We start from the raw sequence: 13,010 nt of genomic DNA, 5'->3' as shown, positions 1-13,010 counted from the left end.
CCACTGACCACACCCACACAGACCACACCCACTCCCCATTACTCCACCTCCATTTATTTCTCCCTTCTGTCCTCTGCGGGGAACTGCGGCCACTCCAGTGGTCACTGTGGACACTCTAGTGCTGACCACACCCACACTGACCACACCCACACTGACCACGCCCACTCGGCCATTGCTCCACCTCCATTTCTCCCTTTGGTCCCCTCGTGGTCACCGCAGGGAACTGCGGTCACTGCGGCCTCTCCATTGGTCACTGTGGTCACTCCAGTGGTCACTGTGGACACTCTGGTGCTGACCACACCCACTGACCACACCCACACTGACCACGCCCACTCGGCCATTGCTCCACCTCCATTTATTTCTCCCTTCTGTCCTCTGCGGGGAACTGCGGAGAACTGCGGCCACTCCTGCGGTCACTGTGGTCCCTCAGTGCTGACCACACCCGCTGACCACACCCATTGACCACGCCCACTCCCCCATTGCTCCACCTCCATTTCTCCCTTTTGTCCTCTGCGGGGAACTGCGGCCACTCCAGTGATCACTGTGGACACTCTAGTGCTGACCACACCCACACTGACCACACCCGCACTGACCAAACCCACACTGACCACGCCCACTCTGCCATTGCTCCACCTCCATTTATTTCTCCCTTTTGTCCCCTGGCGGTCACTGCGGGGAACTGCGGCCACTCCAGCGGTCACTGTGGCCACTCTTGTGGTCACTGCGGTCACTGTGGTCCCTCAGTGCTGACCACACCCACTGACGACGCCGACCACACCCACACTGACCACACCCAGATTAACCACGCCCACTCCGCCATTGCTCCACCACCGTTTATTCCCCTCTGCGCCCCCTGCTGGTCACGGCTGGTAACTGCAGCCACCGCAGCGGTCACTGCGGTCACTGTGGTCACCCAGGTGGTCACTGTGGTCACTCAGGTGGTCACTGCGGTCACTCGGGCGGTCACTGTGGTCACTGTGGTCACTCGGGGTGGTCACTGCAGTCACTTGAGTGGTCACTGTGGTCACTTGGGTGGTCACTGTGGTCACTGTGGTCACTGTGGTGGTCACTGTGGTCACTGTGGTCACTGTGGTCACTGTGGTCACTCGGGTGGTCACTGTGGTCACTTGGGTGGTCACTGTGGTCACTGTGGTCACTCGGGTGGTCACTGTGGTCACTCTGGTCACTCGTCACTCAGGTGGTCACTGTGGTCACTCAGGTGGTCACTGTGGTCACTGTGGTCACTCCGCTGGTCACTCGGGTGGTCACTGTGGTCACTGTGGTCACTCGGGTGGTCGCTGTGGTCACTCAGGTGGTCACTGTGGTCACTGCGGTCACTGCGGTCACTGCGGTCACTGCAGCGGTCACTGTGGTCACTCAGGTGGTCGCTGTGGTCACTCAGGTGGTCACTGTGGTCACTCAGGTGGTCACTGTGGTCACTGTGGTCACTGCGGTCACTGCGGTCACTCGGGCGGTCACTGTGGTCACTCGGGTGGTCACTGTGGCCACTCCGCTGGTCACTCCCGGGGCCGGTGCACCACCACCTCGCCCAGGGCCTCCAGCACCTCCGTTTGTAGTCGTCGAAGTCGCCGTCGATCTGGCTCAGGCCCTGCTCCTCCACCACCCACAGCTGGCAGTTGGTCTCGGTGATCAGCCGGCGTCGTGGCTGACCACGATCACCGCTGTGACGTCACAGTGACGTCAGCGTGACGTCACCACTCTGGGGTCCCGTTTTGGGGCATTTTTGGGGTGTTTTAATGGCATTTTAAATCCAAATTTAGGGCATTTTTAATCCAATTTTGGGCATTTCTAATCCATTTTTGGGGAATTTTTCATCCATTTCTGGGGCATTTTGGATCCATTTTAGGGCATTTTTAATCCATTCTTGGGGCATTTTTAATCCATTTTTGGGGCATTTCTAATCATTTTTGGGGAATTTTTCATCCATTTTTGGGGCATTTCTAATCCCATTTTTGGGTATTTCCCTCCCCAGTTTTTTGGAATTTTCCCCCTCCCCCTAATTCACATTTTCCCCTTCATTTTCGGGCTCCATTTTCCCATTTTTGGCCCCCCTCGCCCCGGTTCTAGGTGTGACGTCATCGCCATGGCCCCGCCCACCCCGGCCCCGCCCAGGGCCCCACCTCCTTTGTACTCGTTGATGGCGTCGGCCAAGGGCGTCGATGGATTCGAGTGTCCAGGGTTGTTGGTGGGCTCGTCCTGGGGGCCGAGGGGCGCTCAGGTGAGCTCACACCTGGCCACGCCCCTCCCGCCATGGCCACGCCCCTCCCCGAGCGGCCACGCCCTCCTGACCCCACCCAAACCACACCCAGGGCTGTGATTGGAAGGGGAACAGGAGCTCGGGAGGGGTCGGGGGTCACTCAGGTGAGCTCCCACTTGGCCACGCCCCTCCCAGGCCCCACCCCCTCTCAGGCCACGCCCCTCACCAGGATCAGCACGTCAGGTTCTCGGCAGGAGAGTTCAGCAAACACCACCCGGGCCTTCTGCCCACCTGCGGGAAGGGGCGGGGCTCAGCCACAGGCCACGCCCATCCACACCTTGCGTGTCCTAGCCACGCCCTCCCTTGTGGCGGCCACACTCCCCCAGGTCATAGCCACGCCCTCCACTCTCCCGCCACACCTTTGCTGACGCTAGCCACGCCCACCCAGGTATTAGCCACGCCCACCCCACCTGAGGTGTTAGCCACACCCTTCATGTCCCAGCCACGCCCCGCCAACACTAACCACACCTCTCTAGACATCAGCCACACCCTCCCAGGTACCAGCCACGCCCTCCCCACGCCCCCCAGGTGCCGGCCCCGCCCCCCCAGGCGCGGTGGCCCCGCCCACCCGAGAGCTTGGCGATCTGCAGGGTGTGGGCGTGGCCCTCGAGGCCGAAGCGGCCGAGGCACCTGCGCGCCTCCTGGTGGGGGAGGTTGAAGCTGCGCCAGGAACTCGGCCGCCGTCTCCTCCAGGCGCAGCTGCTCGGCCGCCTGCTGGTTAAAGAAGCCCACCTTCTGCAGGGGGGCGGGGCCGGGTCAGGGACACGCCCACAGGCCACGCCCACCCACCACAGACCTGCCACACCCACCCCAGAGTGGCCACACCCACCTCCCACTGCTCATTAGAGAACCTCACCTTCTGCAGGGGGCGGGGCTGGGTCAGGGACACGCCCACAGGCCACGCCCACCCACCACAGAGCGGTCACACCCACCCCAGAGTGGCCACACCCACCTCTGAGCTGACACACCCACCTCCCACTTCTGAACCCCACCTTCTGCAGGTGAGGGCGGGGCACAGTCAAGGCCACGCCCGCACCCGTTGGCCCCTCCCCCACCCCGCATTCAGCTTCAGAAGGCGCTGCACCAGGTGAGGCCACGCCCATCGCCATTAGGCCACACCCCCTTTGTGACCACACCCCTTAATGTCTTAATGGGCAGCCGCACCTTTGACCACACCCGTTTAGACCCCGCCCTTTCCCCACCAATCGCTGCCACACCCACTTAGGCCCCGCCCCCTGTGGCCCCGCCCCTTTACCAGCCGATGGTTGCGCCTCATCTGCCCCCGGAGCTGCGGAGGAACCGGGGGGGAAAGGGTTAAAATCCCCAAATTTGGGCATTTCCCGCGCTCCGGGGCCGCCCCGGCTCGGGAGGGACCCCCCCCCCCCAGTTTGGGATTTTCCCCCCCAAGTTTTGGAATCTTTTCCCCCATTTTGGGATTTTCCCACCCCTTTTTGGGGATTTTCCCCCATTTTTGGGGTTTCCCCCATTTTTGGGGTTTTTCCCCATTTTGGGGGTTTTTTCCTTCCCATTTTTGGGGTTTTCCCTTCCCATTTTTAGAAATTTTCCCCCCAATTTTTGGGAATCTTTTCCCCGTTTTGGGATTTTCCCACCCCTTTTTGGGGTTTTCCCACATTTTTGGGGTTTTTCCCCATTTTTGGGATTTTCCCCATTTTTGGGGTTTTTTCCTTCCCATTTTTGGGGTTTTTCCCTTCCCATTTTTAAAAGTTTTCCCCCAATTTTTGGGAATCTTTTCCCCCATTTTGGGATTTTCCCACCCCTTTTTGGGGGCTTTTCCCCCATTTTTGGGATTTTTCCCCATTTTTGGGGTTTTTCCCCATTTTTGGAAATATTTTCCCCATTTTTGGGGTTTTTCCTTCCCATTTTTAGAAATTTTCCCCCCAATTTTTGGGAATCTTTTCCCTGTTTTGGGATTTTCCCACATTTTTGGGGTTTTTCCTTCCCATTTTTGGGGTTTTCCCCATTTTTTGGGATTTTCCCCATTTTTGGGGTTTTTCCCTTCCCATTTTTAGACATTTTCCCCCCAATTTTTGGGATCTCTCCCCCCTCCCCATTTTTGGGGATTTTTGGGGAATTTTCCCTCCCACGAATTCCCATTTTCCCTTTCCTTTTCAGGCTCCTTTTCCCCTTTTTTGGTCCCTTTTCCCCTTTTTTGGTCCCTTTTCCCCATTTTTGGTCCCTTTTCCCCATTTTCGGGGTCCCTCTCCCCATTCTTGGTGTCTTTTCCCATTTTCAAGGTCCCCAATCCCATTTTTAGGTTTTTTCCCCCCATTTCCGGCTCCCATTCCCCATTTTTAGGTTTTTCCCCCATTTCCGGGCTCCCTTTCCCCATTCCTGGTCCCTTTTCTCCCGTTCCCGGCGTTTTTTTTCCCCATTTTTGGGTTTTTTTCCCCATTTTTGTTTTCCCCATTCCGCAGTTTTGCCCCATTCCTGGTGGTTTTTTCCCCATTTTTAGGTCTTTTCCCCATTTTAGTTTTTCCCGTTCCCGATGGTTTTTCCCCCCGTTTTTGGGTTTTTTCCCCATTTTTGTTTTTCCCGTTCCCAGCAGTTTTTTCCCCCGTTTTTGGGTTTTTCCCCATTTTTAGTTTTTCCCCATTCCCAGCGATTTTTTTCCCGTTTTGGGTTTTTTCCCCGTTTTTCTTTTTTCCCCATTTTGGGTTTTTTCCCCATTTCTGTTTTTCCCCATTCCCAGTGGTTTTTTGCCCCGTTTTTGGTTTTTGCCCGTTCCCGGCAGTTTTTCCCCATTTCTGTTTTCCCCATTCCCGGCAGTTTCTGCCCCGTTTTGGGTTTTTTCCCCATTTCTGTTTTTCCCCATTTTTTGGTTTTTCCCCATTTCTGTTTTTCCCCGTTCCCGTCGGTTTCTGCCCCATTTTGGGTTTTTCCCCATTTCTGTTTTTGCCCCATTTTTTGTTTGTTTTTCCCCATTCCCGTCGGTTTTTCCCCATTCCCGGTGTTTTTCCCCATTTTTGGTTTTCCCCATTTCTGTTTTTTCCCCATTTTTGTTTTTCCCCGTTTCTTGTTGGTTTTTCCCCGTTCCCGGTGTTTTTCCCCATTTTGGGTTTTTCCCCATTTCTGATTTTCCCCGTTTTTGGTCGGTTTTTCCCCGTTTTTGTCGTTTTTCCCTGTTTTCTGTCGGTTTTTCCCCGTTTTTGTCTGTTTTTCCCCCGTTTTTTTGTCGGTTTTTCCCCGTTCTTTGTCGGTTTTTCCCCGTTTTTTGTCGTTTTTTCCCCGTTTTTGTCGTTTTTCCCCATTTTTTGTCGGTTTTTCCCCGTTTTTTGTCTGTTTTTCCCCGTTTTTGTCAGTTTTTCCCCGTTTTCTGTCTGTTTTTCCCCGTTTTTTTGTCGGTTTTTCCCCGTTTTTTGTCGGTTTTTCCCCATTCCCGTCGGTTTTTCCCCGTTTTTTGTCGGTTTTTCCCCATTCCCGTCGGTTTTTCCCCGTTTTTTGTCGTTTTTTCCCCGTTTTCGGTCGTTTTTCCCCCGTTTTTGGTCGGTTTTTCCCCGTTTTTGTCGGTTTTTTCCCGTTTTTTGTCGTTTTTTCCCCGTTTTTCCCCGTTTTTCCCCCCGGTTCCGTACGGGGGTCAGGGCCCCGGTCAGCAGCTGCAGCAGGGAGCTCTTGCCCACGCCGTTGGGGCCCACGATGCACACTGCGGGGGAGGGGCAATTAGGGGAGGGGTCCCAGCCAGGGGAGGGGGCCCCAATTAGGGGAGGGGTCCCAGCCAGGGGAGGGGGCCCCAATTAGGGGAGGGGTCCCAGCCAGGGGAGGGGTCCTGGCTCAGGGGAGGGGGCACAGCCAGGGGAGGGGGCCCAGGTGAGGGGAGGGATCCCCAATTATGGGAGGGGAAATTAGGGGAGGGGGCCCAGCTCAGGGGAGGGGGCCCAGGTGAGGGGGAGGGGTCCCAGAACAGGGGAGGAGGGGGCCCCAATTAGGGCAGGGGGCCCCAATTAGGGGAGGGGCTCCAGAACAGGGGAGGGGGCCCAGAACAGGGGAGGGGCAATTAGGGGAGAGGGCACAGCCAGGGGAGGGGCTCCAGAACAGGGGAGGGGTCCCCAATCAGGGGAGGGGTCCCCAGTTAGGGGAGGGGTCCCCAATTAGGGGAGGGGTCCCCAATTAGGGGAGGGGTCCCAGCTCAGGGGAGGGGCTCCAGAACAGGGGAGGGGCAATTAGGGGAGAGGGCACAGCCAGGGGAGGGGTCCTGGGCCAGGGGAGGGGTCTGAGATTAGGGGAGGGGGCCCAGAACAGGGGAGGGGTCCCCAATTAGGGGAGGGGTTCCAGATTAGGGGAGGGGTCCCTAATTAGGGGAGGGGTCTGAGATTAGGGGAGGGGTCCCCAATTAGGGGAGGGGTCCTGGGTCAGGGGAGGGGTCCGAGCCAGGGGAGGGGTCCCGGATTAGGGGGAGGGGTCCCAGAACAGGGGAGAGGTCTCCAATTAGGGGAGGGGTCCCCATGACCACCAGGGGGGCTTTGGGGCCATTTTTGGGGCCATTTTTGGGGTCTTGGGGCCATTTTTGGGAGATTTGGAGCCATTTTTGGGGGGTTTTGGGGCCATTTTTGGAGTTTTGGGGCCGTTTTTGGGGGGATTTGGGGCCGGTTTTGGGGATTTGGGGCCATTTTTGGGGGGGATTTGGGGCCATTTTTGGAGTTTTGGGGCCATTTTTGGGGTTTTGGGGCCATTTTTGGGGGTTTTGGGGCCATTTTTGGGGATTTGGGGCCATTTTTGGGGATTTGGGGCCATTTTTGGGAGATTTGGGGCCATTTTTGGGGGTTTTGGGGCCGTTTTTGGGGTCCCACCTCGGGATTCCATGTCGATGCCAAAGTCCAGGTTCCGGAACAGCAGCTCCTGCCCCTCGTAGCCAAAATCCACTCCTGGGTTTGGGGGAAATTTGGGATTTTTTGGGGAAAATTTGGGATTTTTTGGGGAATATTTGGGATTTTTTGGGGGAATTTTTGGGATTTTTTGGGGGAAATTTGGGATTTTTTGGGGGAATTTTTGGGATTTTTTGGGGGAAATTTGGGATTTTTTGGGGGGAATTTTTGGGATTTTTGGGGGAAATTTGGGATTTTTTGGGGAATATTTGGGATTTTTTTGGGGAATTTTTGGTAATTTTTGGGGGAAATTTGGGATTTTTTTGGGGGGAATCCCCCTTAAACCCCCCAAAACCCCCCAAATCACCATAAATTCCCCAAAATCTCCTGATTTCCCCCCAAACCCCCCAAATCCTCTCAAAACCTCCCAAGATTCCCCCAAACCTCACACGAAATCCCCCCAAAAATCCCAGAAATTCCCCAAAAATCCTTGGAAAAAAAAAACCAAATCCCCCAAAAATCCCCAAAACTTCTGAACCTCCCCAAAATCCCCAAAAATCCCCCAAATCCACCCCAAAAATCCCCCAAAACCTCCCAAAAATCCCCCCCACAAATCCCCCCCCAAATCTACCTGAAACCTCATAAACCGCAACCCAAAATCCCCCAAAAATCCCCCAAAAATCCCAGAAAAAAACCCCTAAACCCCCCAAAATGACCCCAAAATCCCCAAAATCCACCCCAAAATGCCCCAAAACCATCTCAAATCCCCCAAATCCTCCCAAAAACCCCCCAACCCCCCCCAGATCTGCCCGAAACCTCCCCAAACCTCCCCAAAAATCCCCCAAAAATCCCATTAAAATCCCAAAAAAACCCCAAAACCCCCCGAAATGACCCCAAAATCCCCCAAATCCACCCCATAATGCCCCAAATCACCCCGAAATCACCCAAAATCCTCCAAAATCCCCCAAATCCACCTCAAAATCCCCCAAAATCCCCCAAAAATCCCTCCAAACCCCCCCAGATCTGCCCGAAACCTCCCCAAAAATCCCATTAAAAATCCCCAAAACCTCCCGAAATCACCCCAAAACCCCCCGAAATGACCCCAAAATGCCCCAAATCCGGGGGTTTTTCGGGTTCTGACCGTGCAGGCCGAGCACGGGGGGGCTCAGGGGGGGCGGGTTGGGGAAGGTGAAGCGCACGGAATATTCCCGGGGCTGGAACCCCCAAATCCCCCCAAAACCGCCTGAAACCCCCCAAAATCCCCCCAAATCACCCCAAAATGCCCCAAAATCCCCCCAAATCACCCTAAATCACCCCAAAATCCCCCAAAACCACCCAAATCCACCTCAAAAATCCCCCAAAACCTCCCAAAAATCCCCCCAAATCCCCTCCCAAATCTGCCTGAAACCTCCATAAACCGCAACCCAAAATCCCCCAAAAATCCCCCAAAAATCCCAGAAAAAAACCCCAAAACCCCTGAAATCACCTCAAAAATCCCCAATATCACCCCAAAATGCCCCAAAACCATCCCAAAATCCCCCAAAACCCCTCCCACACTAAAAATCCCTCCAAACCCCCCCAGATCTGCCCGAAACCTCCCCAAACCTCCCCAAAAATCCCCCAAAAATCCCAGAAAAATCCCAAAAAAAAACCCAAAACCCCCCGAAATCCCCCCAAACCCCCCAAAACGCCCCAAATGGGGTTTTTCAGGTTCTGACCGTGCAGGCCGAGCACGGGGGGGCTCAGGGGGGGCGGGTTGGGGAAGGTGAAGCGCACGGAATATTCCCGGGGCTGGAACCCCCAAATCCCCCCAAAACCTCCTGAAAACCCCCCAAATCACCCCAAAATCACCCAAATCCCCCAAAACCCTCAAAAATGCCCCAAATCCACCCCAAAATCACCCAAAACCTCCCAAAAATCCCCCCAAATCCCCCCCAAATCTGCCTGAAACCTCCATAAACCGCAACCCAAAATCCTCCAAAAATCCCCCAAAAAATCCCAGAAAAAAACCCCAAAACCCTCTGAAATCACCCCAAAATCCCCCAAATCCACCTCAAAATCCCCCAAAATCCCCCAAACCACCCCAAAAATCCCCCAAAACCCCCCAAAAATCCCCCCAAATCCCCCCCCAAATCTGCCTGAAACCTCCATAAACCCCAGCCCGAAATCCCCCAAAAATCCCAGAAAAAAAACCCAAAACCCCCCAAAATCCCCCAAAATCCCCCAAATCACCCCAAAAATCCCCAATATCACCCCAAAATCCCCTAAAACCTCCCAAAAATCCCCCAAATCCTCCCAAAAATCCCTCCAAACCCCCCAAAACCTCCTAAAACCTCCCCAAACCTCCCCAAAAATCCCCCAAAAATCCCATTAAAAAACCCCAAAACCCCTGAAATCACCCCAAAAATCCCCAATATCACCCCAAAATCCCCAAAATCCCCCAAAACCTCCCAAAAATCCCCCCAAATCCCCCCCCAAATCTGCCTGAAACCTCCATAAACCGCAACCCAAAATCCCCCAAAAATCCTCCAAAAATCCCAGAAAAAAACCCCAAAACCCCCCAAAATGACCCCAAAATCCCCCAAATCCACCCCAAAATGCCCAAATCCACCCCAAAATCCCCTAAAACCCCCCAAAACCTCCCCAAAACCCCCCCAAACCCCCCCAAAACCTCCTGAAATCTCCCCAAACCTCCCCAAAAATCCCCCAAAAATCCCCCAAAAATCCCATTAAAAATCCCCAAAACCTCCCGAAATCACCCCAAAACCCCCCAAAACCCCCCCAAAACGCCCCAAATCGGGGTTTTGGGTTCTGACCGTGCAGGCCGAGCACGGGGGGGCTCAGGGCGGGCGGGTTGGGGAAGGTGAAGCGCACGGAATATTCCCGGGCTGGAACCCCCAAATCCCCCCAAAACCTCCTGAAAACCCCCCAAATCACCCCAAAATCACCCAAATCACCCCAAATCACCCCAAAATGCCCCAAAATCCCCAAAAATCACCCAAATCCACCCCAAAAATCACCCAAAACCTCCCAAAAATCCCCCCAAATCCCCCCCAAATCTGCCTGAAACCTCCATAAACCCCAGCCCGAAATCCCCCAAAAATCCCTCAAAAATCCCATTAAAAAAACCCAAAACCCCCCAAAATCCCCCAAATCCACCCCAAAATCCCCAAAACCATCCCAAAACCCTCAAAATCCCCAAAAACCCCCCAAAACCTCCCAAAAATCCCCCCAAACCCCCCCAAAACCTCCTAAAACCTCCCCAAACCTCCCCAAAAATCCCATTAAAAATCCCCAAAACCTCCCGAAATCAACCCAAAACCCCCCAAAACCCCCCGAAATGACCCCAAAACGCCCCAAATCCGGGGGGTTTGGGTTCTGACCGTGCAGGCCGAGCACGGGGGGGCTCAGGGGGGGCGGGTTGGGGAAGGTGAAGCGCACGGAATATTCCCGGGGCTGGAACCCCCAAATCCCCCCAAAGCCCCCAAAATCCCCCAAATCACCCCAAAGTCCCCCATATCACCCCAAAATCCCCCAAAACCACCCAAATCACCCCAAAAATCACCCAAAACCTCCCAAAAATCCCCCCAAATCCCCTCCCAAATCTGCCTGAAACCTCCATAAACCGCAACCCAAAATCCCCAAAAATCCTCCAAAAATCCCAGAAAAAAACCCCAAACCCCCCCTGAAATCCCCCCAAAATCCCCCAAAACCACCCTAAAACCTCCCAAAAACCTCCCAAACCCCCCCCCAAAACCTCCTGAAACCTCCCCAAAATCCCCCAAAAATCCCCAAAAATCCCCCAAAAATCCCAGAAAAATCCCAAAAAAAAAACCCAAAACCCCCCGAAATCACCCCAAATCCCCCAAAATGCCCCAAATCCGGGTTTTTCGGGTTCTGACCGTGCAGGCCGAGCACGGGGGGGCTCAGGGGGGGCGGGTTGGGGAAGGTGAAGCGCACGGAATATTCCCGGGGCTGGAACCCCCAAACCCCCCCAAAACCTCCTGAAACCCCCCAAAATCCCCCAAATCACCCCAAAATCCCCCAAATCACCCCAAATCACCCAAAATCCCCCAATCCCCCCCAAAATCCCCCATATCCACCCCAAAATCCCCCAAAACCTCCCAAAAATCCCCCAAATCCCCCCCAAATCTGCCTGAAACCTCCATAAACCCCAGCCCGAAATCCCCCAAAAATCCCAGAAAAAAACCCCAAAATCCCCCAAATCCACCCCAAAATCCCCCAAATCCACCCCAAAATCCCCCAAAACCATCCCAAAACCCCCAAAATCCCCAAAAAACCCCCCAAAACCCCCCCAAACCCCCCAAACCCCCCCAAAACCTCCTAAAACCTCCCCAAACCTCCCCAAAAATCCCCCAAAAATCCCCCAAAAATCCCATTAAAAACCCCAAAACCCCCCGAAATGACCCAAAATGCCCCAAATGGGGTTTTTCGGGTTCTGACCGTGCAGGCCGAGCACGGGGGGGCTCAGGGGGGGCGGGTTGGGGAAGGTGAAGCGCACGGAATATTCCCGGGGCTGGAACCCCCAAAACCCCCCAAAACCTCCTGAAACCCCCCCAAAACCCCCCAAATCACCCCAAAATCCCCCAAAATCCCCCAAAATCACTCAAAATCCCCAAAAATCACCCAAATCCACCCCAAAAATCCCCCAAAACCTCCCAAAAATCCCCCAAATCCCCCCCCAAATCTGCCTGAAACCTCCATAAACCCCATTCCAAAATCCCCCAAAAATCCCCCAAAAATCCCAGAAAAAAACCCCAAAACCCCCCAAAATGCCCCAAATCCACCCCAAATCCCCCAAAACCATCCCAAAATGTCCCAAATTACCCCAAAATGCCCCAAATCCTCCCAAAAATCCCACCAAACCCCCCCAGATCTGCCCGAAACCTCCCCAAACCTCCCCAAAAATCCCCAAAAAATCCCCCAAAAATCCCAAAAAAAACCCCAAAACCCCCGAAATGCCCCCAAAACGCCCCAAATCCGGGGGGTTTGGGTTCTGACCGTGCAGGCCGAGCACGGGGGGGGCTCAGGGGGGGCGGGTTGGGGAAGGTGAAGCGCACGGAATATTCCCGGGGCCGCCGCAGCAGCTCCGGGGCCTCGGCCGAGCCCTCCGAGGGCGCCCGGCGGCGGCACTTCTGCTGCTTGCGGGTCAGCGCCTCCTTGGTCTGCTTCTCCTGCAACATTTGGGGCAAATTCAGGCGAATTTGGGGTTTTTGGGGTCGTTTCCATGATTTTCTGGATTTTTGGGGATTTTTGGATTTTTTTATGGGGAATTTTCAGGGATTTTAGGTGGAATTTTGGGTTTTTTGGGGGGTTTTTTCTGCTGCTTGCGGGTCAGCGCCTCCTTGGTCTGCTTCTCCTGCAAATTTGGGGCAAATTCAGGCGAATTTGGGGTTTTTGGGGTCGTTTGGGGTTGTTTCTATGATTTTTGGGGTTTTTTATGGGAATTTTAGGGGTTTTTGGGGGGGATTTTCCACTAATTTTGGGGTTTTTTTCTGCTGCTTGCGGGTCAGTGCCTCCTTGGTCTGCTTCTCCTGCAACATTCGGGGCAAATTCAGGCAAATTTGGGGTTTTTGGGGTCGTTTGGGGTTGTTTCTATGATTTTTGGGGTTTTTATGGGGAATTTTTGGGGTTTTTGGGTGGAATTTTGGGTTTTTTGGGGGGTTTTTTCTGCTGCTTGCGGGTCAGCGCCTCCTTGGTCTGCTTCTCCTGCAACATTTGGGGCAAAATCAGGCAAATTTGGGGTTTTTGGGGTCCTTTCTATGATTTTCTGGGATTTTTGAGTTTTTTATGGGGAATTTTCAGGGGTTTTGGGACATTTTTGGGGTTTTTTTTGGGTTTTTTCTGGGATTTTGGGAGGGTCAGCGCCTCCTTGGTCTGCCTCTCCTGGA

The 13,010-nt window shown here is 54.4% G+C and overlaps 1 protein-coding gene across 1 annotated transcript in view; it reads right to left on the bottom strand.

The window, feature by feature from the left end:
- Positions 1-819: 819 nt before the first annotated feature.
- The window catches only part of ABCF1 (ATP binding cassette subfamily F member 1), a gene marked incomplete at its 5' end in the record, with an annotated part of 41,606 nt that continues 29,415 nt past the window's right edge, over positions 820-13,010 (bottom strand). The window contains 14 exon segments of the mRNA XM_059837357.1: positions 820-1,321; positions 1,403-1,441; positions 1,490-1,570; positions 1,573-1,659; positions 1,662-1,682; positions 2,142-2,217; positions 2,445-2,509; positions 2,847-2,944; positions 2,946-3,013; positions 3,534-3,566; positions 5,869-5,939; positions 7,084-7,158; positions 11,563-11,635; positions 12,180-12,293. Of these exon segments, the coding sequence (XP_059693340.1) occupies positions 1,518-1,570; positions 1,573-1,659; positions 1,662-1,682; positions 2,142-2,217; positions 2,445-2,509; positions 2,847-2,944; positions 2,946-3,013; positions 3,534-3,566; positions 5,869-5,939; positions 7,084-7,158; positions 11,563-11,635; positions 12,180-12,293 (834 nt within the window).

The sequence above is a fragment of the Haemorhous mexicanus genome (genome assembly GCF_027477595.1).
Source record: "Haemorhous mexicanus isolate bHaeMex1 chromosome 32 unlocalized genomic scaffold, bHaeMex1.pri SUPER_32_unloc_3, whole genome shotgun sequence".
Taxonomy (NCBI): Eukaryota; Metazoa; Chordata; class Aves; order Passeriformes; family Fringillidae; genus Haemorhous; species Haemorhous mexicanus.
Note: the sequence above shows the minus strand (reverse complement) of the source record. Positions and strands in the feature narration are given on the sequence as shown.